Source organism: Lynx canadensis, chromosome C1, assembly GCF_007474595.2.
Source record: "Lynx canadensis isolate LIC74 chromosome C1, mLynCan4.pri.v2, whole genome shotgun sequence".
Lineage (NCBI taxonomy): Eukaryota > Metazoa > Chordata > Mammalia > Carnivora > Felidae > Lynx > Lynx canadensis.
The window spans coordinates 72,539,755-72,564,282 of record NC_044310.1 but is presented as its reverse complement, the minus strand read 5'-3'; the positions used below and the strand labels follow the sequence as shown (position 1 = coordinate 72,564,282).

At 38.9% G+C, this 24,528-nt stretch overlaps 2 protein-coding genes across 3 annotated transcripts in view; one reads left to right on the top strand and one right to left on the bottom strand.

Moving 5' to 3' along the window:
* Positions 1–23,839, bottom strand: part of CLCA2 (chloride channel accessory 2) — a 37,138-nt gene extending 13,299 nt beyond the window's left edge. Inside the window, exons 1-11 of the mRNA XM_030327313.1 lie at positions 23,654–23,839; positions 22,641–22,778; positions 19,539–19,689; positions 16,179–16,287; positions 14,941–15,100; positions 12,582–12,809; positions 9,373–9,603; positions 8,400–8,577; positions 7,380–7,486; positions 5,159–5,383; positions 2,135–2,405 (exon numbers count right to left, since the gene is read on the bottom strand). Coding sequence (XP_030183173.1) covers positions 2,135–2,405; positions 5,159–5,383; positions 7,380–7,486; positions 8,400–8,577; positions 9,373–9,603; positions 12,582–12,809; positions 14,941–15,100; positions 16,179–16,287; positions 19,539–19,689; positions 22,641–22,778; positions 23,654–23,839 — 1,984 coding nt within the window. The remainder of the gene's footprint in view (positions 1–2,134; positions 2,406–5,158; positions 5,384–7,379; positions 7,487–8,399; positions 8,578–9,372; positions 9,604–12,581; positions 12,810–14,940; positions 15,101–16,178; positions 16,288–19,538; positions 19,690–22,640; positions 22,779–23,653) is intronic.
* The window catches only part of ODF2L (outer dense fiber of sperm tails 2 like), a 142,995-nt gene that overhangs the window by 54,075 nt on the left and 64,392 nt on the right, over positions 1–24,528 (top strand). Inside the window, exons 5-7 of one of the 2 annotated variants that reach the window (XM_030327319.1) lie at positions 4,144–4,275; positions 7,359–7,661; positions 8,425–8,485. The gene's annotated coding sequence lies outside the window, so the exon portion shown is untranslated. The remainder of the gene's footprint in view (positions 1–4,143; positions 4,276–7,358; positions 7,662–8,424; positions 8,486–24,528) is intronic. The other variant, XM_030327315.1, reaches the window with a different exon arrangement.

Sequence of the window (24,528 nt, the reverse complement as noted above, 5' to 3'; positions counted from 1 at the left end):
TCAGGAGTTGGACATTCAACTGACTGAGCCACTCAGGCATCCTGGAATTTTTTTTTTTGTCTATTGGAAAGAAATGAAATCTTGGTATTTAGTGGTTTACTGAGGAATCAGGTCTACCTTTGTTAAGAAATGATAAAGGAAAATCTCTCTGCCACAGTTACCACTCCCACCTCCCTTAATCGCTGAGTCAGAAAGAAATGGGAAAGAACACTAGCTCAGGTGTCATGGGACTTGATTTTGAGGTCTGGATCTGCCACTCAGTAGCTGTGAAACAACCTCTCTGAGCCTCAATTTTCTCATCTGTAAAACAGGGACAACTCATCTCACAGGGCTGTTGTGTTGAGTATTTCAGAGTATTCATGAGAAAGTACATTTTAAATTATGAAGCATTTCATAAGTATACATTTTTATTATTGTTCATTAATTTGGAAGCAGGTAAATACTGCTTCCATTATAAAAATAAGTGTTAGCAATGTACATGTGTTATAAGTATTGGGTTTTAAAAAAAACCCTAAATTTACTTTGATGCCTAAGCAATACTCTCCATTGTTTCTTTCATTAGAGCATAAATGTAGACAACAAATAAATGAAATGGTTCCAGGGAATAAATACAAAAGTTGTTGAGCTGACGCAGGTGATCTTTCCAAAGAGTACAGGAACTATTCTCCAGGCCAGCCCGCAGACTGAAGCAAAGGAGAAGTGTTCTGCAAAGTGCATTTTTGGACTATATACAAAAGCTAAAAGGTGTGGCCATGGATAAGCAATCAGAGCATGAGAAGCTCATTTGGATCCATTCCAACAGGCAAAATGAGAGGACTTCTCTGGTGTCCCTCTGAGATAGACTTGAATTGAAATCTTTTAAAGGAACTTTTGTTTCATAAATGTCATACAAGATTGCCATGGAAGGATGCTAATGTGTTGCCAAGCCTAAGATTCTTGAAAAAGAATGTATCTTTGAAACACTGGAGAGCAGGAGTATGGTTTTATTAGTAGATCAAACACTTGGGGCTGTCAACATAGACTTCGAGGTAAATTCTCATTCTGGGGAAAATTCTTATTCTTTAGGGAAAGAACAGAACAGGAAAGATAAAACAACAAAGGAGTTTGTTTTTAAAAGTCAAAAAGAGTCCAGGTGCTGCTCTTTCCTGGCCTGATGGTGTGCTGTCTGTGATGCATGATGATGAGGCTCTGAACGCCATGTGCAAAATGAGTGCTTGAAGTCGGGCTTTGCTTTCTTTTACTTTGTTTTCCCAGTGGTTGGTAGGAGAATCTCTGGTGTGATTCCACTACGCTTGCTGGCCTGGTGGTCTCATGAGCAAATCGCACATGCAAACACACTGGCTCTGCCCTCCTATCAACCCTGCTACTTGGCTAAAGAATAGTCTAGGGTTATCTCCTGGGTCACAAGTTCCAATTTCCAATTTTCTCTTTATAGCTGGGTCCGAGGAGACTACTACTGCATCTCACTTCTTGGGTTTTCATTTGTTATTTTAATTTTCTGATCCTATTATTTCAGTGAATAATATAGCTGGTGAATCTTAGAAGAATACGGGAATTGCCACAAGGACATATAAGGCTGTTCTGTGTGACCTCATTGTGTTACCAGTGTCACTGGCCAACCAAAAGCCAAGACCTAGGTGCCAAGCTACTTCCTCCCACCCTTTTGCTCACCCCACAGCCACACCAAGGACCCTCAAGGGGACTCTTCCCAAGTTCACATTCTCTTTCCTTGTGCAGATGTGACCTGCAGCTACTCAGTATGTCAGTGATTCTCTGAGGACTTGAGACCCTCAAAAGATTGGATGAGGGGCGCCTGGCTGGCTCAGTCAGTTAAGCGTCCAACTTTGGCTCAGGTCATGATCTCGTGGTTTGTGGGTTCGAGCCCCATGTCGGGCTCTGTGCTGTCAGCCTGCTTCAGATTCTGTGTCTCTTTCTCTCTGCCCCTCACCCTCTCTCACACTTTGTCTCTCTCCCTCTCTCTCTCTCAAAAGTAAATAAACATTAAAAAAAATTTAAAAGATTGGATGGGAAAAATAATTGAAGGAATTTTACAGATAAGCTTAAGATCGATACTGCAGCACCCTGGCACAACACCTCTTGAGAACATGAAAAATGACAAGACATTGCCTGTTACCTGCTCCATCGTCAAAAAGTTTCAGCACAACAGGATCTGCAGTCTCTGGCTCAATTGTAGCCGTTACAGTGGCATTAAGAATGGGATAAATCCCCTTTCTTACATTTGCGTAAATCATCACAGGGTGGGGAAACCGGGGGCTGTCTCTTTCCACAAAGACTTCCACAGTGGCAGGGGGCATGGCTGAGCTGGAGGCGCGAGAGGTCACCGTCACCTTCAAGGCTTGAAGAGAATGGTGGGTATTGTTCAGTGTGTAGGTCCAGAGCCCAGGCTGCAAAACAAAGCTTTTTTGTTTTGTCAAGTGTGAAGAAAAGAAAAAAAAAAGCATCCCTCAGTTTTAAAGCATGAGCCTAAGCTTCTAGGGTTTTACTCCTTGTTTTGTTGATGTTGCATTTTTTAAAGGAATTACAAACAAATGTAGGAAAAATGATATCGGTGAGGGTATAACAATTCACCATTTACATGGCTTTCACAGCACAACCCACTTTTATCGTTAGGTAACTCTTCAGGGAATTTTACCATGAACTTATTTGTTGGGAGGACACATTTTGATTCATACTTTTAGAAGATAATGATGAGTGTCCAGCCTGAAGTATTTTGCAAATATTAATTTGAGCCCCTTCACCCAAAAGAAATTTCAATGTTTTTATTCCTTTTCTACAATTGAGAAAATTACAGCAAATTAAGTAAACAATTATGATTTATGTGAATCATTTAAAAAGCGATAGCATCCTTCCTTTCCTCCATGTCCCTCAACCCCCACCCCCAATATACAGAAATCTTAAGCAACAAAACCCACATACACTATTAGAGACCAAGAAAAAGAGCAATATTTTTAATAAGTCAGGATCCTACAATGTCTGTGTTAATTTATAGAAATATTGCTAAATACCATTCTAAGAAATTCTAAATACCACTCTAAATACCATTGCTAAGAAATTTATTCTTTGGATGAGATTATACATGAATGTTTTCTTTTTCCTCATTCTTGCTGTTACATCTTATTAAACCCTGGACATAACAGGAGTAATGAAGTAGAGCTTGAGGGAAAAGAGAGAAAGCAAGGGGTTAACTTGTGACTCAGTGTGGAAAGTTAAGATATCACCACACCCTACCCAGCCTTCTTCACTGGAATTCATGTGCGTGGCCATTTTCTTGTGAAGTCATGATTCGCAATAATTTTTTTTTTGTAATCATAACATTAGTAATAGACATTTAGCACAGATCTCTGTATCAAAAACTTCTCTTTGGGTGTAATATGTGTTTTGCTACAGGGCCCCTGGTCCAGACTAAGAGGTCAGGCAAAAGGAGCAAAAAGTAGGTAAAGTGTTCTTGGCCCTTGTACAAAGAATATGATGTAAAAAGAACACGATGAGTTGGTAGAAAAGTAAGGAGGAGCAGAGCCGAGGATGTTTGGCAAGAGGGTTAAGAAATAAGCTTGGGCAACAGTCAGAACGTCAATGGCCTGATATGTAATAGTAACCACATGGATTTTATCCTGAGACCACCAATGAGTTTTGAACAGGAGACAAGGTTTGGTCAGATTTATGCTTCAGAACAATCACCGGGGTAGAGGTGAAACCCAGAGGCAGGGAAGCCACAGCACAGGTTTCCACGGTGACCTGGGAGCAGGAAAGGCCAAGGACTCTAAGGACTGCACTCAGGCAGTGCAAGAGTGGGCCTGAGCAATCCCCCACCCTACTTGGAACCTTTAGTGGTTCCCTTTACCTGTAGGGTTCAGGCTCTTCTTGCCTTTCCTGGCATACAGAGCCCTTGCTGACATAGCTTCTGTTTATGTGTTTAGCCTCATCACTTCCTCTCTTTCCTGCCCCTAAATCTCCACCCTACATGCTGCTGTGTAGTTCATCCATGTTGACCTACTCTTCTATGAAGAGTTATATTCTATTTTTTCTGAGCCTTTCTATGTGCTCTTTCCTCTGCCCAGAATGTCGCTGACACCGCTGGCCCCTTTAGTCTCCATATTTCCGTTTTGATGTTTTTACTTCCAGGAGGCCGTTACCTTCCCCAGAAGTCTGTGCATCCCTCCTGGATGCTCTGAGTACCCTGTTCTTATTCCTATCATGGTGTTTTATTGTAAAGCACCTAGAACAAGATCCATCACACAGCAGATATTCAAAAATGTATGTATTGCATATATTCATATTATAAATTCTAGCTAGATTTTTCCCCAAGCCTATAGATAACTATGTCTATGTGAACTTTATAAAGAAGAAAGTAAGCAAAAAGAAATTATTTATACTGCATACATATTAATATCTACTGTTGAAGAGAGAAGACTTTGGTATCCATTATTTAAATTTTTAAAAAATTTTAATGTTTATTCATCTTTGAGAGAGAGAAAAAGGGAGAGAGAGAGAGAGACAGAGAGAGAGGGTGAGCACGAGTGGGGGAGGGGCAGAGAAAGAGGGAGACACAGAATCTGAAGCAGGCTCCAGGCTCTGAGCTGTCAGCACTGAGCCCGATGCAGGGCTTAAACTCACAGACAGTGAGATCAAACCTGAGCCAAACCTGAGTCTGTGAACTCAGGGACCTCAGCCAAAGTTGGACGCTTAATTGACTGAGCCACCCAGGCGCCCCTCCATTATTTAAAGTTTTGAACAAACCTTGTTTTTTTCTCTTAAATTAAAAAAATTTTTCTTGTTTATTTATTTTTGAGAGAGAGAGAGAGAGACAGAGTGCAAGAAGGGGAGGGGCAGAGAGAGGGAGACACAGAATAGGCTCCAGGCTCTGAGCTGTCAGCACAGAGCCCGATGCGGGGCTCAAACTCATGAACCATAAGATCATGACCTGAGCTGAAGTTGGACGCTTAACCGACTGAGCCACCCAGGCACCCCTTTTTCTCTTAAATTTTTAACATTCACAAAATGCCTTTGTATAAAGTAAAATTGTGATGTATCAGAATAGCATTTCTTTACATAATGCATTTAATTAATTATGTGATTCAGTTGAAAGTCATGTGCTTGACCAAATGTTGTCATTATGAGCAAAGCTCATAGCATCTACCTCAGCAGTTCCAGGAATGCAGAGGCGAGCAGTCCGCAGAGCTGGGTTAGTGATAAAATCACTTGTGTAGTATTTTCTTCCATTAGGATCAACTAATGCAATTTCAGGGGGACCACTGGTCTGCCATGTGACAAGAAAGGTAGTGTCATTGCCCACACTGTTATCCACAGTCACGGTGTTTTTCAGTTGATGGTGAGGTTTAACATTTTCACCCGTACTTTCAAGCTGTTCAAGAGAATACAAATATACATGAAAGTTTCTAGTGGTAGGCGTAAACATCCCATCTTTTTCTTTACTTCTAGGACAAACAAAAATACATTGGCAAAAATAAAAATTACTAAATTCTGACAGGTACTGTATTTATATAAATCGCTTTTCACAAAATACCTCGCCAGTGCAAAATATTGCATATTATAGAAGTACAGAAGATATAAAATATTGTCATAGTTAATACAAATGTCTCTTCATTATTTTTTACCAATTGATTTTAGCTGTTCCCAGACTGTCTGTTATCCAAATCAACATTAGCTTCAGATCAGCAATATTAACAGGCTTTAAAAATTTTTTGTTTGTGAATGTGCTTCAGTGGTTTAATTTATATATTATCTCTCCAGATACTTTTATATATTTTAATAAGAAATAAAACGCTGAGTTTCAGGGAGCTTGGGTACATTAGAAGAATTATTTAGCCATCTGCAATAAGCCACGTGAACACGTGTGTGTGTGTGCGCGCGCGCATGTAGGTGCACGCATGCGACACTTACAGAGTACATACAAGTGATGGCACTGGGCTAAATGCTTTACATATATTACCTCACTTAATCCTTTTGAAAACCCTTTGAGGTGAGTACTGCTGTTGGCCACATTTCAGAGATGAGGAGACAGAGCCTTAGAGAAGTAACATGTGCAGTGTCACATACAAGGAGGTGACACGGGAATAGAGCCCAGGCCAGCTGACACCAAGAGACCCTACGTTGAATCACTGTGTATCCACAACACACACAAGCATAAAAATAACTTTGGACATTTTTATTTATTAAATAAATACGCTAAGTAATGTGCTGCAATATTGCTCAAACTCAGAAAGCATAAAAAATTCACTGGTGGATGACAGCAAAGACACTGTGGATTATTTGTTCAAATCCATCTTATAAATATTTGTAGACTGCTGACTACTGGGGCACATTCTGTGCCCTGGGCCTGAGCTGCTGAAGGGGATATAGTTTCTGTCCATAGTCTAGTGGGGCTAATGACATACGCTGGGGAGAGGTGGCCACGTTTGAGAACATAAGGCAAATTTGAGCCATATGAATATTTTGTTAAATTTTTGAAAACATTTTTAAACGCTTGTTTTTATTTCATAGCATTAAAGAAGAAGTCACAGGGTAGGAAGATTATTCAGAAGAGCCAAATGTAATCTAATTTATAAATACATGTTCTCATTTATGAGTCCCCTTTTTTTCACTTCTAATGATAAAATTGTGGTTATTGTCTTTGCTGTGTACATATAATCTTCATGTTAAATATTTTCTAAGAATAATTTAACTGACTTCATTGCTCACATCAAGTCATTAACTTGGCAGGTTAACTTACCATCTGTGAGGAAACAGCAGATGAAATTTTGTTCAAACCCTCAGTTATGTTCAAAATATCTTTAAAGTACTTAGAAAAAACTTGGCCCTTTTAAATGGCTTGATTAGAGGAAGCCTTTGTGAGCAAAGTCAAGCAAATTGCAGTAGTCGAAGAAATATTTAAATTTGTTTAGAATTTAATGAAATAGTTGATGCTTTTAACACAAGGGAGGAGCTTCAAAGAAGTTTTTAAAAAAGCAAAAAAAAAAAAGTAAAATGGATTTTGATTGATGGAAAGTTATTATAGAACTAAACCTAAGAAACAGTTTCTTATTTGTCATCTTGGTCTTACCTCTACACCCCCCAACCCCACCCCATCCCCATTTTGAGCCACTAGGAAGGAGCAAGTTCTGCTTACAGACTTTAAAAGGCCGAGGTAGCAATTTCAGGAAATTACTACTAGGATTGAGAAAAACAGGCATCAGGTAACAATGAATCCTGGCTCTGGTGACACCAAGAAGCTCTTTTAAAAGCCTTCTGTGCAAGAATTGTTACATATTCCAGTAAGGTTAATGAGTGAGTTAACACAGTTCATTTGTTTTCCTTGCTTCCTTCTCCCTGCCCCCCAGCCCCATTGAGGAAATTCTGACCTGAATACGTTTTTGAAAAATGTCTCCGGTTCCAGAGGGGATTCTACTGAAAGCATCAATCATGCTATTGGAGTTTGATTTATCTGGAACAAAGAACTTTACACCTCCTGAAATACATGATTGGGATGTTAACCATTAAAATGTATAAAATAAAACAAAAAATAATATGTGAGGTCTTTTCCAACAACCTTTCCCATGTAAGAGGCTTAGTTTTGGGGAAGGAGGTGTAGCACTTGGCTGGCAGTGCATGGCATCCTGCCAGCCACATGGTGAGCAGCAGAGGTGAGTAGTTTTGTGTGTTCTGTTCACGGCTGTAATGTCAAGGTCTACACCTCTGTCTGGTGCTTGATAGAAACTCAATGAATATTGTTTGAATAGTCTTGTAATGAAGGTGATTCCTAGACACTCTAGGTTCATTGCTATCTGCAGTGCTATATGTTTACACTTACGCTTACATTCTGAAAACATTGTTTTCAAAAATAATTCAATAAAAACCTAACTTTTAATTTGTAAGTCAGCAATACTCATTTTTATTGGCTATAAGGACTATAAGATAAAATTATTCCATGCCTCATTTAGAACAAAAAAAAGATATGGATCTTACAATTTGGTATGTGTCCTTATCATGAAAGTTAGTGCGTTTAATCTTAAATATATTTTTAGCTCTGTGATTATACATGCTCAGATTAGTTTAACAAAAAAAATTATAAAAATTATATTTTCATTGGATGTATATGATAGGATGTATACATTGGATGTATATGTATATGAATATGTATATATTCATTCTACCTTCTAAGGAAAATCTTTAAAGGTCAACAAAATTTTGGCAGATTTTAGCAATGATTTTTGTGTTGTTTTCCTTAAGATAGCTGTTTCTATTTGTCTTTTTCCAATTAAGCCACACATTCTATTGTCATAATATGAGCTTCATGGTTGGGAGTATTCAAGTTAAAAGGCTTTGAATATTCAATTTAAAAGGAAATGCTCTAAAACATAAGTGTTTACAAATATATTTACCTGTATGTTGTGATAATTCCTCCAGGTTTTCGACCACAGATGAGCCCAGGGCAATGGAATGAATGGTTGAACCACTGCTGAGCACAGTAAGTAAGCAATTGCCAATGTGCTCATCACCTCCACTGGTCACTAATATCATCACAGAGCCATGGGCTTTTCCATTCAGTTTTTCAACCACCTGAACGTAGAGTATCAGTCATTTGGAAGGAAATGTAATTCAAGTTGCCATTGAATGGAAGAATTCACTCATTCCAAATTCCCATCAGTAAGGCATATGCCTCTTTGAGATCCTCTGTGGCTTGCTGCACTCCAAGCCCATCCCCATTCCATCCTCAGCTCACCTCATCAAAGGACTTGTCACTGTACATGCCATTGCTGGATTGCTTGTACAGAGAGACTCTTTCTGTTTGAATCATCACAATATGCCCCTAGTTTAGAAGAGGGTCCATGACAGAGGAAATGGGGCACATTCTTGTATGTTATCTCTGCCTCTGACATCTGGTGAATGACCAATAAGAGGCCTTAGAGAAGTGGTTCTCAACCTTGGCTACACATTAGAGTTAGATGGGTCTAGAATTACTATAAGCAAAAGCCAGACATTACTGATTTTGACTGGAAAACCCAAGCATAAAAATGGCTACAGTTGGGCCAATCACCGAATGCAGAGGGTCAGTGTTAGAAATTGTCCAGATGATGCTGAAGTTCCCCAGCCTTGGCCAGTGTATTTATTTATTTACTCATTCCTTCAACTAACATTTATCGAACAGCTAATATGTGCCAGGTACTTTGCTAGGCACATGGGGTTTAATGGTAAACAAGACATGGTTCCTGACCTTAAAAATAACCCATTGTTACTTTCCTATCAGTGTCATGACCACACTGTAACAGAGTGCCCCATATCAGAAGGAACCTTAGCTATAAAATGAAGGAAAGGAAAGTGATGGTGATTTGGGCATTGCGTACCCAACTGTACCTCAAATCCCTTCTTAAGCCCTGAGCAGATGCTGGTTTGTGCTTCTGCTGACACAGTCGAAGGCAGATGTGAAACCAACAGCTTTCGGTCATCATCACTGTTAATTTGGTGTAGTTGGGCTCTGATCTCCCCTTTGCTGTTGAAACTGACAATGCCCACAAAGGTATGAATTTCAATAATCTGCATCAAGTAAAACTCTGCTGCCTGTTGCAGTCGAAGGAGTCTGTCAGCCTGTGTCCCAAAAAGGAAAAAATAAAAATAACAACCTTTGGTTGGTAGACAAAAATATGACTCAGCAACCTGGCAAATATCTCTGCCAATCATTTAGCAGTGTCACATTGTAACTTTTTGAGTTGTATAGAGTGACACTATGCTGGAATCTTGTTTTATTAATTACAGGCTCAAAAATAAATGTTTTTCAAGGAGGACAGAGGGGTTGAGAACCCTGCCTCCAACAAGCTGTTCATATTTACCGCTCTCTAAGAACACATATTCCCACTATTCCTCTCCAACTCAGAATTCGAGATCTATGAAACCAGTTTAAACTAGATTTGTAACTGCTTCTTTTAAAATCCAGTCTGGGTAAGAGGAAACATAATATTTTTCCTACTTATTAAAATAGGATTGTATGAGATACATACATGACAGTAGAGATAAACCTATGTGTTAACCAGATGAAAAGTAATATTAGTGACCAGGTTTGGGCATGTGATGTTACCGATGTTCACTAGGTTCACTAGGCTGTGGGAGCAGCAAGCTGAGCTTCAATGACCCCCCGTTCAGTGAGGACTGTGGTCTCTTTCTCCAACTTAGACATCTCCCTTAATATCTGGATCTACATTTCACATTGCTTCAGAAGCATCGCAAATTTAACGTCCCACAGGTATCTCAAACTCTACACCCTTTGAGTTCATTGGCTCCCTTTCCAAATGGGAAATGATGCTTCTGAAGCAATGCGAAATGTAGGTCCAGATATCAAGGGAGATGTCTGAGTTGGGAGAAAGAGACCACAGTCATCACTGAACAGGGGGTCATTGAAGCTCAGCTTGCTGCTCCCCCAGCATCATTAGATTGTGAGCATTGTGAAGTAGAGACTATGTTCTGTCATCTCTGTGTCCACCAAGCAAACACAGTCCAGGCACCTAATGAAAGAATGGCTATGCACCTGGGTGGCGCAGTCGGTTAAGCGACCGACTTCAGCCAGGTCACGATCTCGCGGTCCGTGGGTTCCAGCCCCGCGTCGGGCTCTGGGCTGATGGCTCAGATCCTGGAGCCTGTTTCCGATTCTGTGTCTCCCTCTCTCTCTGCCCCTCCCCCGTTCATGCTCTGTCTCTCTCTCTGTCCCAAAAATAAATAAAAAAAAAAGTTGAAAAAAAATTAAAAAAAAAAAAAGAAAGAATGGCTATGATGGTTCAAGGACAGTATTGGCAAGAAAAGGGAAGGGAGTTTGCTTTGCTGTGAGTGTGTTACTCTAGGTTTATTTCCCTTCTACTAACTTCACATCTTCTCTCAAGTACAACTATCCCTTTCATTCTACCTATTCTTGCTCAATAGAGGTAGCTAGCCAATATAAATTACCCTGAGCCCATCTTTAGAAGATCATGGCCTAGTCAACTGTAGGTGGGCAAGATTACAAAATTATCCAGATGCTGAATGTATTAGTGGTGTTCCTAATATTTCAGAGACAAATTGAAAAAGGCAAATTTTCCAGGATTACTGATCCAGAGAATATAAGAGGATAAACCCTTCCTTAGGACAAGTTCTATGATTAAATAATACTGCCACTTTTGAACCAAAAGCTTCATATTCATTTTTTCACTTATTCCCCCTCAACAACTTTATGAAATAGATGGTGGTATGCTGGTAAATGTTTTGCAAAAACTGGCTTTCTGGCAAAAGAGGGAGAGACACCCTGATCTGTTGCAATTGAATATCTCTGTGGGATTAACTACTCCCACCATGGTTGATTTCAAGTTGTCAATGTGATGTCACTAAAAGCAGAGTTGGGAAGAGATGTTGACCAGATACAGGTGACCAGAAGTAATCTTAAGAGCACAGATTGGGGGTCAGCAGACATTTTCAGAAAAGGGCTAGAAGTTAAGTTATTTCAGGCTTGATGGACCATATATTCTCTGTTGCAAGCACTCGATTCTGCTGTTTTAGCACTAAAGTGGCCATAGACAAGATATAAATAAATGAGTGTTGCTGTGTTCCAATAAACTCTATGGAGACTGAAATTTGAATTTCATGTAATTTTCACATATCATGAAATATTACTCTCTTGACTTTTTTCTAAACCATTTAAATCGTAAAATCCATTTTTAGCTTGTGGGCTATGCAAAAACAGGTAGTGAGCGAAATTTGGCCCTTGAGCTGTTGTTTACTGACTCTGGGCATAGATAATAGTAAAAAATAGTAGAAGAATATTTAGGAAGTGATGACTTTTGAGCATTTATTATATGTTAACAATTTTATTTAATTATAAATCTACATGGTTTAATTTTTAATAATGGCTGTATTTAACTACTGCTTGCAAATTTCCTAAAAATTTAACTATTGACTTTAAGAAACCAGTATCAGCTGCTCCTGTCACCACACTAAAAGTAGCTATTATAATCCCTATTTTCCAGATGATAAAATAGTTCAAGAAAGTTATTTTGGTTTTGTCTATAGAGACAGTAAGTGAAGAAGCCAGGAATTAAAGCACATCTGCCTGGTTCCAGAGATTAAGCTTTTAACCACTATCTGAGAGCTATGAGATTTTCAAAAGAGGATTTCTGCAAGGCTCCTTGATTACTGCATGACTGAGGGATGGTTTTCCATCCATGGTGACATGGGAAACATAAACACAATGGATATGCACACTCTCTGCAAACCCGTAGTCTCTTGCCTCCGCTAGGGCTATGTACCAGTGAGTGAAATGTGGCCAAAGGAGATTTTGTTACATGTCAGAGTTTTAGAAAAAGGTCTTGGTTGGAAAAAAGTTGCAATTAGTAGCAAAACTCAGGGCTAGGAATTACCTGTGGCTTTCATTTATCTGGCCTACAGTGTGAATTTGTTCTTCTAGTCCCTAAGGAAAGACAAAATGCATGAAGATTCCAAACCTTTGGCCTCCCCTCCTCTGCCCTTACCCTCTGGAAATAAAAAGAATTAAAAACTGATAGAAAAAATGGTGAATGGTTTACAGCCATTAATTACCAAAATGTTACCTCTTCCATTTTACTGGACACATCCAGCACTAAACAGACCACTTTGTCACCAGCCTGAATAAGGGAAAATACAGGAGGAGGTGGAAGCCCAGTCCCATTCATGGGAAAGCTATGATTGAAGTCAGCAGAGTCTGTGATTACATCCCATGCACTTCTGAGGCTGCACATTTGGTTCTGTAGGTTTGGAGCTTCTTGATTGTGGGTATGTGCATTGCAGAATTCAACCACCTAGAAATAGAACAATGCCTATCAGAAAATGAAGGGACTCTTCCCATATTAGACATACTTCTCATTCTCAAGCAACTAAAGGTAAAAGGAAAGGTGAGCTGAAAGATGAGAAATTAGAAGTGCCATAGCAGTCCTTTATTACTTCAAGAATGACTTTGAGTTTACAAATAAACCTTGGCATCCTTTGCTTGAAACACTGGCACCTTGTGGTACTTGCAATCAGTCTCTATTATCGTCTATTTGCACTTGGATAACAGAGAGCAGACCGTGTATATATATCTCAGTCTTAGGAAAACAAAACAATCTCCCGCCTTTTTTTAGTATGATAACGTGTTAAAGAAAACACCCCAGAAGATATTGTCTTGGTCAGCCTATTCCTTGAAATTGTATTTAATGACCCACCTGCACCTTTATTTATTGATCAGTCAACATAAATCGATCTAGTTCAAATATTGATCTCGGTAACAATAGGATGAGGAAAAAAAAACAACTTAAACTTACTTCCTGGTCTTTCTCCCCATTTTTAAATATAGATATGGTCTATTGAATAATACTGAACATATGTCACCCCTTTTAAAGGTATGTTTCACATTGCAAAATGATGTGTTACCACCTACTCCCAGTGGCTACATTCCTGTAGAGTAGCTACTTCGTGCTAACAGAAACATGGGAGCTTAGAACTAGAAAACGCCTCATAGACTTTCCCGTTCTATCTCTATTTTCATAGAAGAGGAAGCTGAAGCTTCAGAAGGTTAATAATTGCTTAAAGAGATATTCTCAGTAGCATGGGGAGACAGGAGTAGAACGCATTTTTGCTGTCATAATTTCTTTGTTTTTAACTCCTTTCTGTTTATTTCATGACTATGAAACTTGGATTGGATAGTAATGATTAGGTCTTTCAAAGGTTCACAAAGATAATGCCTAGTCACAAACAATGTGGATGAATATATGGAATCAAGTTGGGTTCAGATATTAAGGCTATAAATTAAAAATATAATGGATCAGACAAGAAAAGTGAAAAATCACCTTAAAGTTACAGAAGGACTCCTAGCCTTGACTAAAACCAGACTGAAGAAAAAAAAAAGTTTTCTAAAGAAAAGAATGTGTCCATCTAAGGGACACTGGTCAGCCGTGGAAACAGAAAACTTCACAGGGGCATGTGCCCATGTGCTCCCAGTACCATGGAAGGGAGATGACACACAGACGTGAGTTTCAGGTCTTTGTGAAGATGGATGGATATATCCAGTCATGAAGGCTGATGCCATTAAACCTCTGTACCACCAGTCTTCCTCCTTTCTGATTCCATTCTCTCAGAGAGGCTTCTGGGGACAATTTGGCTGTTTCATGCTGCTTCCTCTAGAGAGAGAATGAATTGGCTAGAGGATGCAAGTATTGCATCCCCATGACAGAGTACTATTTTTAAACAATAAATTATTTAATAATAATAAATTATCAATAATAAATTATTAATAATAAATAATAAATTATTATTTAAAAATAGTGTTCTGGATTCATACACTAGGCTCTTATCAGTGTGGAATACTGACAAGGTAAGTTTCTGAACCTGCAAAACTAAGGATTAGTTGACTTGGTAATACCTGGTTTTCCTTTTTAATTTCTTTTTTTTTTTTAGATGTTTATTTACTTATTTTGAAAGAGAGAGTGCACATGAGTGGAGGAGGGGCAGAGAGAGAGGGCGAGAGAGTCCTTTTTTAATTTCTGTACTATGCAAAACAAGGGAAAGAACTAGGAAACAAAATAAGAGTCGTTTGCTACTTCAAGTGAGAGAAATATAATTGTGTGTTTTATTACTCTTACTCATGCACCTTCCTGTGAAAGCACCACCATATGAGCAGTTTATTTTGAGGTTTCCAGAGTACCCTTGTTAAATCACCTTCCCCAGAAAGCAAATAATCACTTTTCTGAAGGAATATATTTTTTGGCGATCATCTTTGGGGCCTCAGTGTTTTTTGTTTTATCTGTGAAATAAAAACTAGATGAACTCTAAGGCCCTCAAGCTCTAAAACATAGTGAATCTTAATGTCTTTTTGTTTAAACACTTTAAACATTTCAGGCCATCTTGGGAAGAGATGAATGCTGTAGGAGATTTTCATTCCAAGGCCATACTTACAGAAGATAAACTTTGCATGAACATTATCGATGCAGTTGCATTTTGGGTGCTATTGTATATAAACATACATCCTTCTTTAAAAAGTTTACTAATAATACAGTTTTCTTGGGGGCAAGGGCCTTTTTCACACACAAAAATGCCTGTGATGTCTGATGAACACCTTAAAATAGAAAGAGAAATTGGTCTATTTTAGAAACACTTCTGTTTCTTCTTCATTTGGTTCATATAATAATTTGTTGCAAAGCTTGTAGCCTGCAACAAGCTACACATAAAACATTTTAAAAACTATTCTGTTAAGAAAGGTCATTAATTTAGAAATACACTCCACTTTGTTTTAAAGCATTTGAGCTGCATAAGAAATTCTGTATCACCAAAGGCTTTAACCAACTAAACAGGGTCAAAGGAAAAGATACCAGGAAATGGACGTGAACTTTTAGAGGCCCAGGAGACAGCATGACCAATAGTATCCTGAATCACAGTGTCTTTGAGCTCATTGCCATTGACAAGAGGGCAGAAGAGAATGAACATGGAATGAGGATATTTTAAAAGGATTCTTTCCTAAATGAGCAATCTCAAATTCTACCAAAGGGAATGAAAAACAGCACAACCTTCAAAAGAGAAATATCTTCCAACTGATGATCAAATGATAATTGGTCAATATCTACCAAAATTACAGCAGAGGGTACATTTTGACCCAGTAATTCTTGGAAGCTACTCAACAGACATATAGATCTGCCTGCATACATGAGAAATTATATATATATATATATATGGCATTATGACCTGCAGTACTGTTGGTAATAACAAAAAATTGGGAGCAACCCACTTGTCCAGCACTAGGAGACTGGTTGAAAAGATACAGTATATCCATACAATGGAACATTAAGCACTTATTTTTAATTAAAAAATTAATGAAGAGAAATATATATTCATATTTATTTGGATTTGCTTAAAGAAATACTAAAAAATAAACCAGAAACTAATAAAAATGGTTACTGGAGGGGATGAGAGGGAGCAGGGTGAAGACAGTGGTGGTAACAAGATATCTTAGAGTATAACTTTTTATATTGTTCTCATATCTGAACCACATAAATATTTACCAACTTTTAAAAATTGAAATAAAATTTAAAAATAAAAGGATCTCTTTCTTGTCAATTAGGTTTTAGCTGCCATCATCAACTTCATTTTAGAGTAAAAAAAATAAACAATGAATTTTAAACATGAGAAAAAGTACCAACCTTGTTACTTTAATTTGATTTTGCCCATTTATATAGAAAGGTTTCTCATTGTTGTATTCATCAAACACACCCCAACGGAGATGGGCCCATTCGTGGACAAACACCCTACCTGTAGAAGAGAGAGCTTTTGTTTTAAGTTCCTAAAATCTCAGCAGTGGGCTTTGCTAACTAGTGAACACATAACATCACTTGACCATATACACTTACTACGAAAGGTTGAAGTGCAATTGCCTCCCGCTTTTCTCTTCCTCACCTATTTCCATCTCCTCCTTTACCCCTGTCATAAAAGAGGCAGTCTGAAATTATGCTTAGTCTTTGTAGATGCAAACCAGTGATTTACTTTGTGCACATCTATTTGATACTTGTGATGAGTCCCACATTCTCTCATTTCCCCAAGTGAAGCTGCCTAACATGTTTATATTTAGCTTCATACAGGCCTACAGTTTCAGGATGTAGGGGAAAGGGAAAGAAGCATATGTAAGTACAGTGGATTGAATGTTTACGTCCCCCTAAAATTCATATGTTGAAATACTACTGCCTCATGTGATGGTATTAGAAAGTGGGGCCTTTGGGAGGTGATTAGATCACAAGGGTGGAGCCCTCATGAATGGGATTAGTGCCCTTATAAAAGAGACCCCAGAGAGCTCCCTCCTCTGCCTTCCATGTTAGGACACAGAGAAGAGATGGTTGTCTATGTATCAGGAAGTGGGTACCAGACGCTAAATCTTCCAGGGCCTTGATTCTGGACTTCCCAGCCCCCAGAACTGTGAGAAATAAGTCTCTGTTGTGTAGAAGGCCCTCAGTTTTTGGTATTCTGTTAGAGCAGCCCAAACAGACTAAGATACCAAACAAGCAAATAAAGATTTCCTATTCTTTAGTCTGGGTTAGCCAAGCATGCCTATTTTTTTCTCATAAGTAATTCTCCTGTCTAGAGCAGTGATTGAAACTCTGGGGCCAGGGAGGGATGAAGGAGTAAAAAAGATCCTAAATGTCCTCTCCAGCTTGGATGGTCCTTTATCTTTTATTTTATCTCTGATCCTCCATGCTTATATTTGTCTCCAGCTCTTGGCCCAGCGAAACCCCCATCCTCAGCATCAAATTCTTTATATCTTAACCTCCACTTCTCTAAATCTTGCATTTCCTTCACTGAGGCTGCAGCATATTGTGCAATTTCTGGACTGTGGGACAAAGGAAGGGAGGGGAACCATCTAAGCTGAAAGTATTAGGGAAAAGTTTGTGCCTAGTCATGGAATTTAGAAGTGTTGATGAAGTCATCATCTATTTGTGCAGAGATTATCAGCACCTCATAGTTACTGGGGAAAAGACATTTATTTATTTATTTATTTATTTATTTATTTATTAAAAAATTTTTTTTTAATGTTTATTTATTTTTGAGACAGAGAGAGACAGAGCATGAACAGAGGAGGGCAGAGAGAGAGGGAGACACAGAATCTGAAACAGGCTCCAGGCTCTGAGCTGTCAGCACAAAGCCCGACGCGGGGCTCGAACTCACGGACTGTGAGATCATGACCTGAGCTGAAGCCGGACGCTTAACTGATCAAGCCACCCAGGTGCCCCAAAGACATTTTTATAAATTGTTTTACAAAGTGTATTTTATACAGTGTGTCGCTCCAGCTCCTGTTCGCTTTACAGAGGATAATAAAATCTATTTAGATTTAAATGGGGGTAAAGTGAAAACATAATTTGAAAGGCACTACTGTATGTTAAAATCAAAAACAAAAAATAAGCATGGGATAGTTAGCCCTTGACTTGCTGATCTGTTCTCTGTACAGGTTCTCCCTTAGATCTCATCCACTAAATGCCAGTCTCCAAACCTATGACACTGACTTCTCTCCCAAACTCCAGCCGTCTACAATCACCACAGGTTGAGCCTATCACAACAGTCCACTGCTCCCCACAATCAACTTTCCTAGATCCAGAGTTGTGAATTTCCCCTTTAAACAGGTCCCTCCTACTTCTGTCATAAACCTGGTGTGTTCCTTAATGCTGCTATACACCCCCCCCCCATCCCTGGCCTTTCACTCTGTAGCAGTCAGACCTCTATTTCTTTCCGCTCCCCCACCCCCACCCTGGAATATCTCCCATCACTTAAAGTTGTTAGGATTAAATAACAAGAGAAGCAAACAGCACAGCACCGGCACATAGAAAATTCTCATTGTTTTTTTTTTTTAATTTTTTATTTTAACCTAAGTTAGTTAACATATAGTGTAATAATGGTTTCTGGAGTAGAATTTAGTGATTCATCACTTACATATAACACCCAGTTCTCATCCCAGTAAGTGCCTTCCTTAATGCCCACACCCATTTAGTGGCCCCCCTGCTACATAACACCCCTCCAGCAACCCTCAGTTTGTTCTCTGTATTTAAGAGTCTCTTATGGTTTGCCTCCCTCTCTGTTTTTATTACTATTTTTCCTTCACTTTCCCTATGTTCATCTGTTGTGTTTCTTAAATTCTATATGATTGAAATAATATATTTATCTTTCTCTATTTTGCTTATCATGATACACATTCTAGTTCCATTCCACGCTGTTGCAAATGGCAAGATTTCATTCTTTTTGATCGCTGAGTAATATTCCATTATATATATCACATATTTATTATTTATTATATATCTGTATATTTTTTTCATTCTTAATACTCTTTCGTGTCCTCATCTCACTGCCCCCACTCTTTTCAAGTCTTATTGCTTTTTGCCTGGACTTCTAGTTATTCTCCTGATACTCACTTTCCCTCTCATTGATTTGAAGGAGTCAGATCATCCATACAGCCAGGTTCATCTTATACAAACACTTTTTTACTGATTTCACTCCTGTGCTCTTAAACCTTCAGCAGTGACTTGCTAATTTGGGCATTTGAGGCTCCGCGGCACCTATCCCCATGTGCATTTCAGCATTTTCTTCCACTACTTCACTCCCCATGGTTTCTGCACTATCAGGGCCATGACTGCTCCCATCTCTTAAATATGCTCTAGATTCTTCTGCTGCCACTGTTTTATTCATACTCTTGGCACTGTTCTCTGCCATCTTTCCATTTATCAACATGATATTAACCTTGAAGATCCCCTCCATTGTGAGGCCTTTCCTGAGGGCCCTTAGAGCAAACTATTCTCTCCTTTCACTGAATTCTCATAGCACTCACTGTCTGGGCTACGAATCTGGTGTCCAAGTGTTTCTGGCTCACTTTGTCTCTTATCTTTTCATGGGTATGTTGCCTATCTCCCCATCCAAATGGTAAGACTTTAGAAGGTTTCAGGTTCTCTGAGTTGCTTTTCAGCATCAAGCACAAAATATTGCAAACAGTACTGCCCAATGTCTGTTGCTGGATAGGTCGCACTTACCTCGTGGTCCATAGCCAGCTGTTAAGTCATCATTTAGTAGAAAGTTAGATGTGAAATGAATGTATTTTCCCTCTTTTCCACACCCTCTGTATTGCAGTGTGTAGGGGTCATCTCCATGTGCCCCATACCAGTCAGTCACGATGACATTTGCCTATATTAAAAGAAATGTTTTATAGTACTCTGTATCCTACCAGTGATGTTGGTGACATGAACGTATACATTTGTTAAAACACTTTGAACTGCACTCCTATGATCTGTGCATTTTATTGTATGAATTGTGTTCTAATTTGATAACAGATTTAGAAAATTGTATGTCTTATAGATGGATTTTAAAATGCACGCACAACTAAATGTCAATAAAATTACTTGGCACTTTCAAAAACATCCGTATTTTCAAAGGTTTGCAAATGCCCATGGAGCTTTATTATTTCCATTTGACCTTCCCATTTTCCAGATTAAAATTTTCTGAAAAGTCAACACTGTAAAATTCTGACATTATAAGACACTATAAAATGTAACAAAAAGTTGCACAAATGTTTAGAAACAACAAATGTCATTCATAATTGCACTGTAAGTGTTATAGCCTTTTGTGAACAGCTTTCTGTGGGTTACTTCATCAGTAGGAGACAATAAGATGTGTTTGTGTTAAACCTTTCCCTTTCATTCCCATTACCATTAGATCAGCAAAACAGTCACTGTCATGAGGTTGCATTTCATCTTGTACCCTGACAATTTCAGTTATTATTGCTAAAACACAGTATGTTAAGTCCAAAACTAAAGTGAATATCTATTCAAATAACCATCTAGAGAATATAATTTTACAGACAAAATTGTTTCTTTTATTTTTAGGAAGAAAGATAACATGTTGTCCCAAGACTTTCCCTTAGAAGTATGTTGTTAACTTTTTTTTTAAAGCTGATTTTAGAACTATAGATCTAATATGATCCTATAAATATAAATCACATTGTCACTATGTGTACCATATGTGTAATGTTTTATGTGTGTGTGTGCATGCCACTGAGTAGAAGAAGGTAATATTTTCAGTTTTATTTTGCATTATTTCTACAGTGTTTGAGTTTTTTTGCAACGAGCATGAATTATTTTTATAATAATCAACATTTATTTTTAGAAAGATAAGAATTAAAGCCAGGGCCTTTATAAGACAGAACCTGCAAAAAGGGCCACAGATGTCATGCCCTTATGCCCTTGGATAGTTTTCATATGGACAAAACCTCATTCCTGTGTCTCAAAATTTGTCCTGAAGCTAAAAGGAAGGGGTGCTCCACTAGGAATGAAATACTCAGAGGCTGTTTGGGGGTCCATTCTACTATAGACCATAGTAATACAGTTCTTACCTACCTTTTTCTAACCACCCCCCCCATCTATATTAGACTATGGATTCACAGGGACAGGAACTACCTTGCTTGTCCTTGTGTCCTCTATAGGGCGTAGCATGGTCCTGTATATGATGATCATTCACTGTTTGCTTAATTGACATGATGAGGCTAAAGGAATTGGCATCCAATAGACATATGAACAGCATTCAATGATTATTCTTTCCTTTAATGTTTTGGTCCAGTATCATTCTCATTTTGTTTTAATTCTTTATTTCTCAGCCCTCCATTAGGATCAGGAGTATGATCTGGTTTTGATGTTAGTTGTCTCCAATGCTTCTTTGTTTCACGGAAAGTCAAATTGATTAATGCCATCTGTATAGATAGCTGGAGACAGCATGGCTTGGTGCAGAGAGCACGGGTTTGGGAAGCAAATAGACGTGGATTGAAATTCTGGCTTTGTAATTTACTGTTTGGCTTGGGATAAAATCCTTCCCTTATTTGAGCGTCTGTTTCCTAACTTGTGATACTAATTTGGGATAGCAACTAATTTTAGGACATATTTATATTGTGTGAGGACAAAACAATATACATAGCATGCCTGGTGCTTAGTTGAAGCTTCAAAACACTAGCTTTCTTTCCAGTTTATCCCAGTTCCTCTCTTTCTCCTAGCTCCATGGCCAAGCAAATTGTCAAAAGCTTTCATCTGGCCATAAATCGAGTGTCTGAAGAGCCTCTTTAACTTCTTCAGGACACCAGCATGCTATCTAGATTGCTAGTCCATTTGGTTACTGAGTGACTTCAAAGAAGAACGGAGAATTAAAATAATCTCAGGAAATTTCATGCCAAATGGCACACATGAGGAAAAGGCAAAGCTACAACCACGTGTCCCAGCCCTTCGGTCTGAGCTGTGGTTGTGGATCTGGAATCCACTCCGTTGCTGAAGACCTGAACTAAATAAGTGCACACTGTCTCTGTTCCTGCCCCTTCTCATGGCTGCCAGGGCTGCTGTTCACAGTAACTTCGGCCAGTTGCCAAACGTGTTTAACATTTGTTTACAGCGTGCGGACATAGTCATGGATGCCTGACTCTGATCGACAGTCTGTGAGAGTCCTTCGAAGGTTAAGTTCTTTTAGGTTGGAAAAGAAAAGGTAGCCACTCCTCTCCTCCCCCCTTTCTTCCTTCCTCCTTATCACCATACTCCTAAAAAGTGTCCTGGACTTGGGCTCATGTGAAATTCTGCGAATTTCCAGAGCTCCTATTCCTGGGAGCTGGAGTGCAGCTTCAAGACAATTGGTGTGACGGATTACTCGCTGCAATCAATCCTTCTCCAGGGCAGGAGAAGTCAGTGATATTTTTATGGCTTATGTTTCTGTCTGGACATGCGTGTCTACTGCCCCAGACAGGATGGGAAAAGAAGGTAGTCGTAACTGGAACTGTTCCCTGCACAGCTCATAGTCAGGAGGATAAAACCTGCTTTAGGGCCTTAAGCAGAAATTTCAGAAAGGAACCTGTAAGTTACAAAGCAGAGACCTTCTGAGAAGCTACTTGGGCAATGGCATTTTGCTTATTTTTTGTTCCATAATTTGCACTCATTTGTTGTACTTCCATGTATTTTGTGAACAACAATCTTCCTAATAATATTACTTGTATATTAACATCAGTTATTTGTTTTTTGCTTAAGTTCTCACTTTTAACATTTGAACACCATGTATATTGGTTGCTTTTTCCCAAGTTAAGTTCATTTAAGAAAATCCTGAATTCTTACCTTTTCATATAATTCTTGTTTTACTTTGCTGTAATTATTAGCTTTCCATGTGGTGGGTATTAAAATCTTTATATTTCTGAAAAACACTCTTCTCTTGGTAGCATTGAATAGATAAAAAGAAGCTTCAGTTATCATTTCCTATAACCAAAGAAAAGAAAAGCTTACCTTGGCACATGTAAATCTTTCATGTTTTGGTTTCCTGATTATACTTGAGTGAGTAATAGTAAAGCATAATGAAAAGATTTTAAAGGAGCCCATTTCTTTTAGAGACAGCCTTTAGACTTTGGGAAACCTTGGGAGCAAAATAAATAAACCTCAAATAGTTAACTGGAAGAGATTTTTAGGACACTAATAGTGAGTCTGGGCTTGCCTAAATACTTTTTCCCAGTTTTGTGAAAGGCTTTCAAGCTTTTACCAGACAAATCCCTTTCATGTCACTCCTATGGGCATGTTCAAGACCACACCTTATGATGATACCAATTTCTCTTAAGCAATACCAACGGAAGCTCTAAAGTCATGGAGCTATGATCCTTCTGCACCACATTAAGGTGAAAATAGTCAATTACTTTACAGAACATTCAGGTGAAAAGAATTTTGCTCTCAGATTCCCTTTTTGTCTGAGAATTCTCCGTCTCAGGATGAAATCCAACAATTTGATTTTAATAAGCACAATCATGCTTATTCATCAGTCAAACATCTGGTCTTTGTTACCACAATGGGTTATTTTTTAAGCTGCTACCCCAAAAGCAGTCATGTTAGGAAAACAAAAAGGCTAAAATTAGTAGTAACCAACAAGAACAAATCAAGAAGGGCTAGATCAACACTGTGAGCCGAGACTGTGCAGAATTAGATGAACAGACTGGTTTGGCCGTAATTATAATTTTGGGTACTTAAAAGAAATGCTGGTCTCTTTACTACTCAAATACAAATCAGGGAAGGTTGTTAGCTTTTTAAAGAAGGCTACAGTCCTGTTCTAATAGGATAATGGTATTGACTTCACGCTTGCCACTCACCTTAATGTTTGGGATAAGGTTCTGATCTTCAGATACCTGAGGATTGATTGCAATGAGTAATCCGTCATACCCATTGTCTTGAAGCTGCACTCCAGCTCCCAGGAATAGGAGCTCTGGAATTAGGGCCACCAGGAGAGTCACAAACTTCAGGCTGCAAACAGGACCCACATTGTCCCGACGGGTCATGTTGTAGAGAAGTGTCCAGTTTACTCACACTGGTCTTCCTGGGTTCATTGCACCAGGTTGTCAGTGGGGAAGCGGAGAGTCTCTTCCTGAACTTGGAAGGTCCCAGAACTTGCAATGAAGGAGGTGCCTTTTTTGCAAAACCTGGGTGGATCTCCCTGAGACCTGTCTCTGCATGTCTTTTTTCTCTAGGCAAAGCCACACTTACCTGTTCTGTGGCTGAACTTCCTTTTGAATCATGGTTGGGCAAGAAATTACTCCTTATTCACTGTAGATCTTCTCAGAAGGAAGAGGGGAAATAGGACAAAAGGCGCTTGAAAGAGGGAGGCCTGGTTGGGCTGAAAATCAGAGAATTGGATTGTTCAGTCCACTTTCAGCAGAAACACAGAAATCCGTAGTGACTTTTCTCTCCTCATCCTTGACAATCCCTTCCATCAGCACAACAACTTTTCTATTGCACTCAAGTCATTTTTTGATTGTTGTGAGATTCCCTTGTCTGCTTATTTTGAATATTTAGAAATTCATCCTGCAGCCCTGTCCCTGGGGCCCTTGGAATAGGTCGTCTGGGCAATCTCTCAGCTGATGGCTGAGGGGAAGGTATCAGATATCCCCCAGGGTGGGCCAAGTGCCAGGAACCTGGATGCCTGTGTGGGCCACAGAGGCCTTTTCCTCCGCCCTTGCTGCCTTTTCTC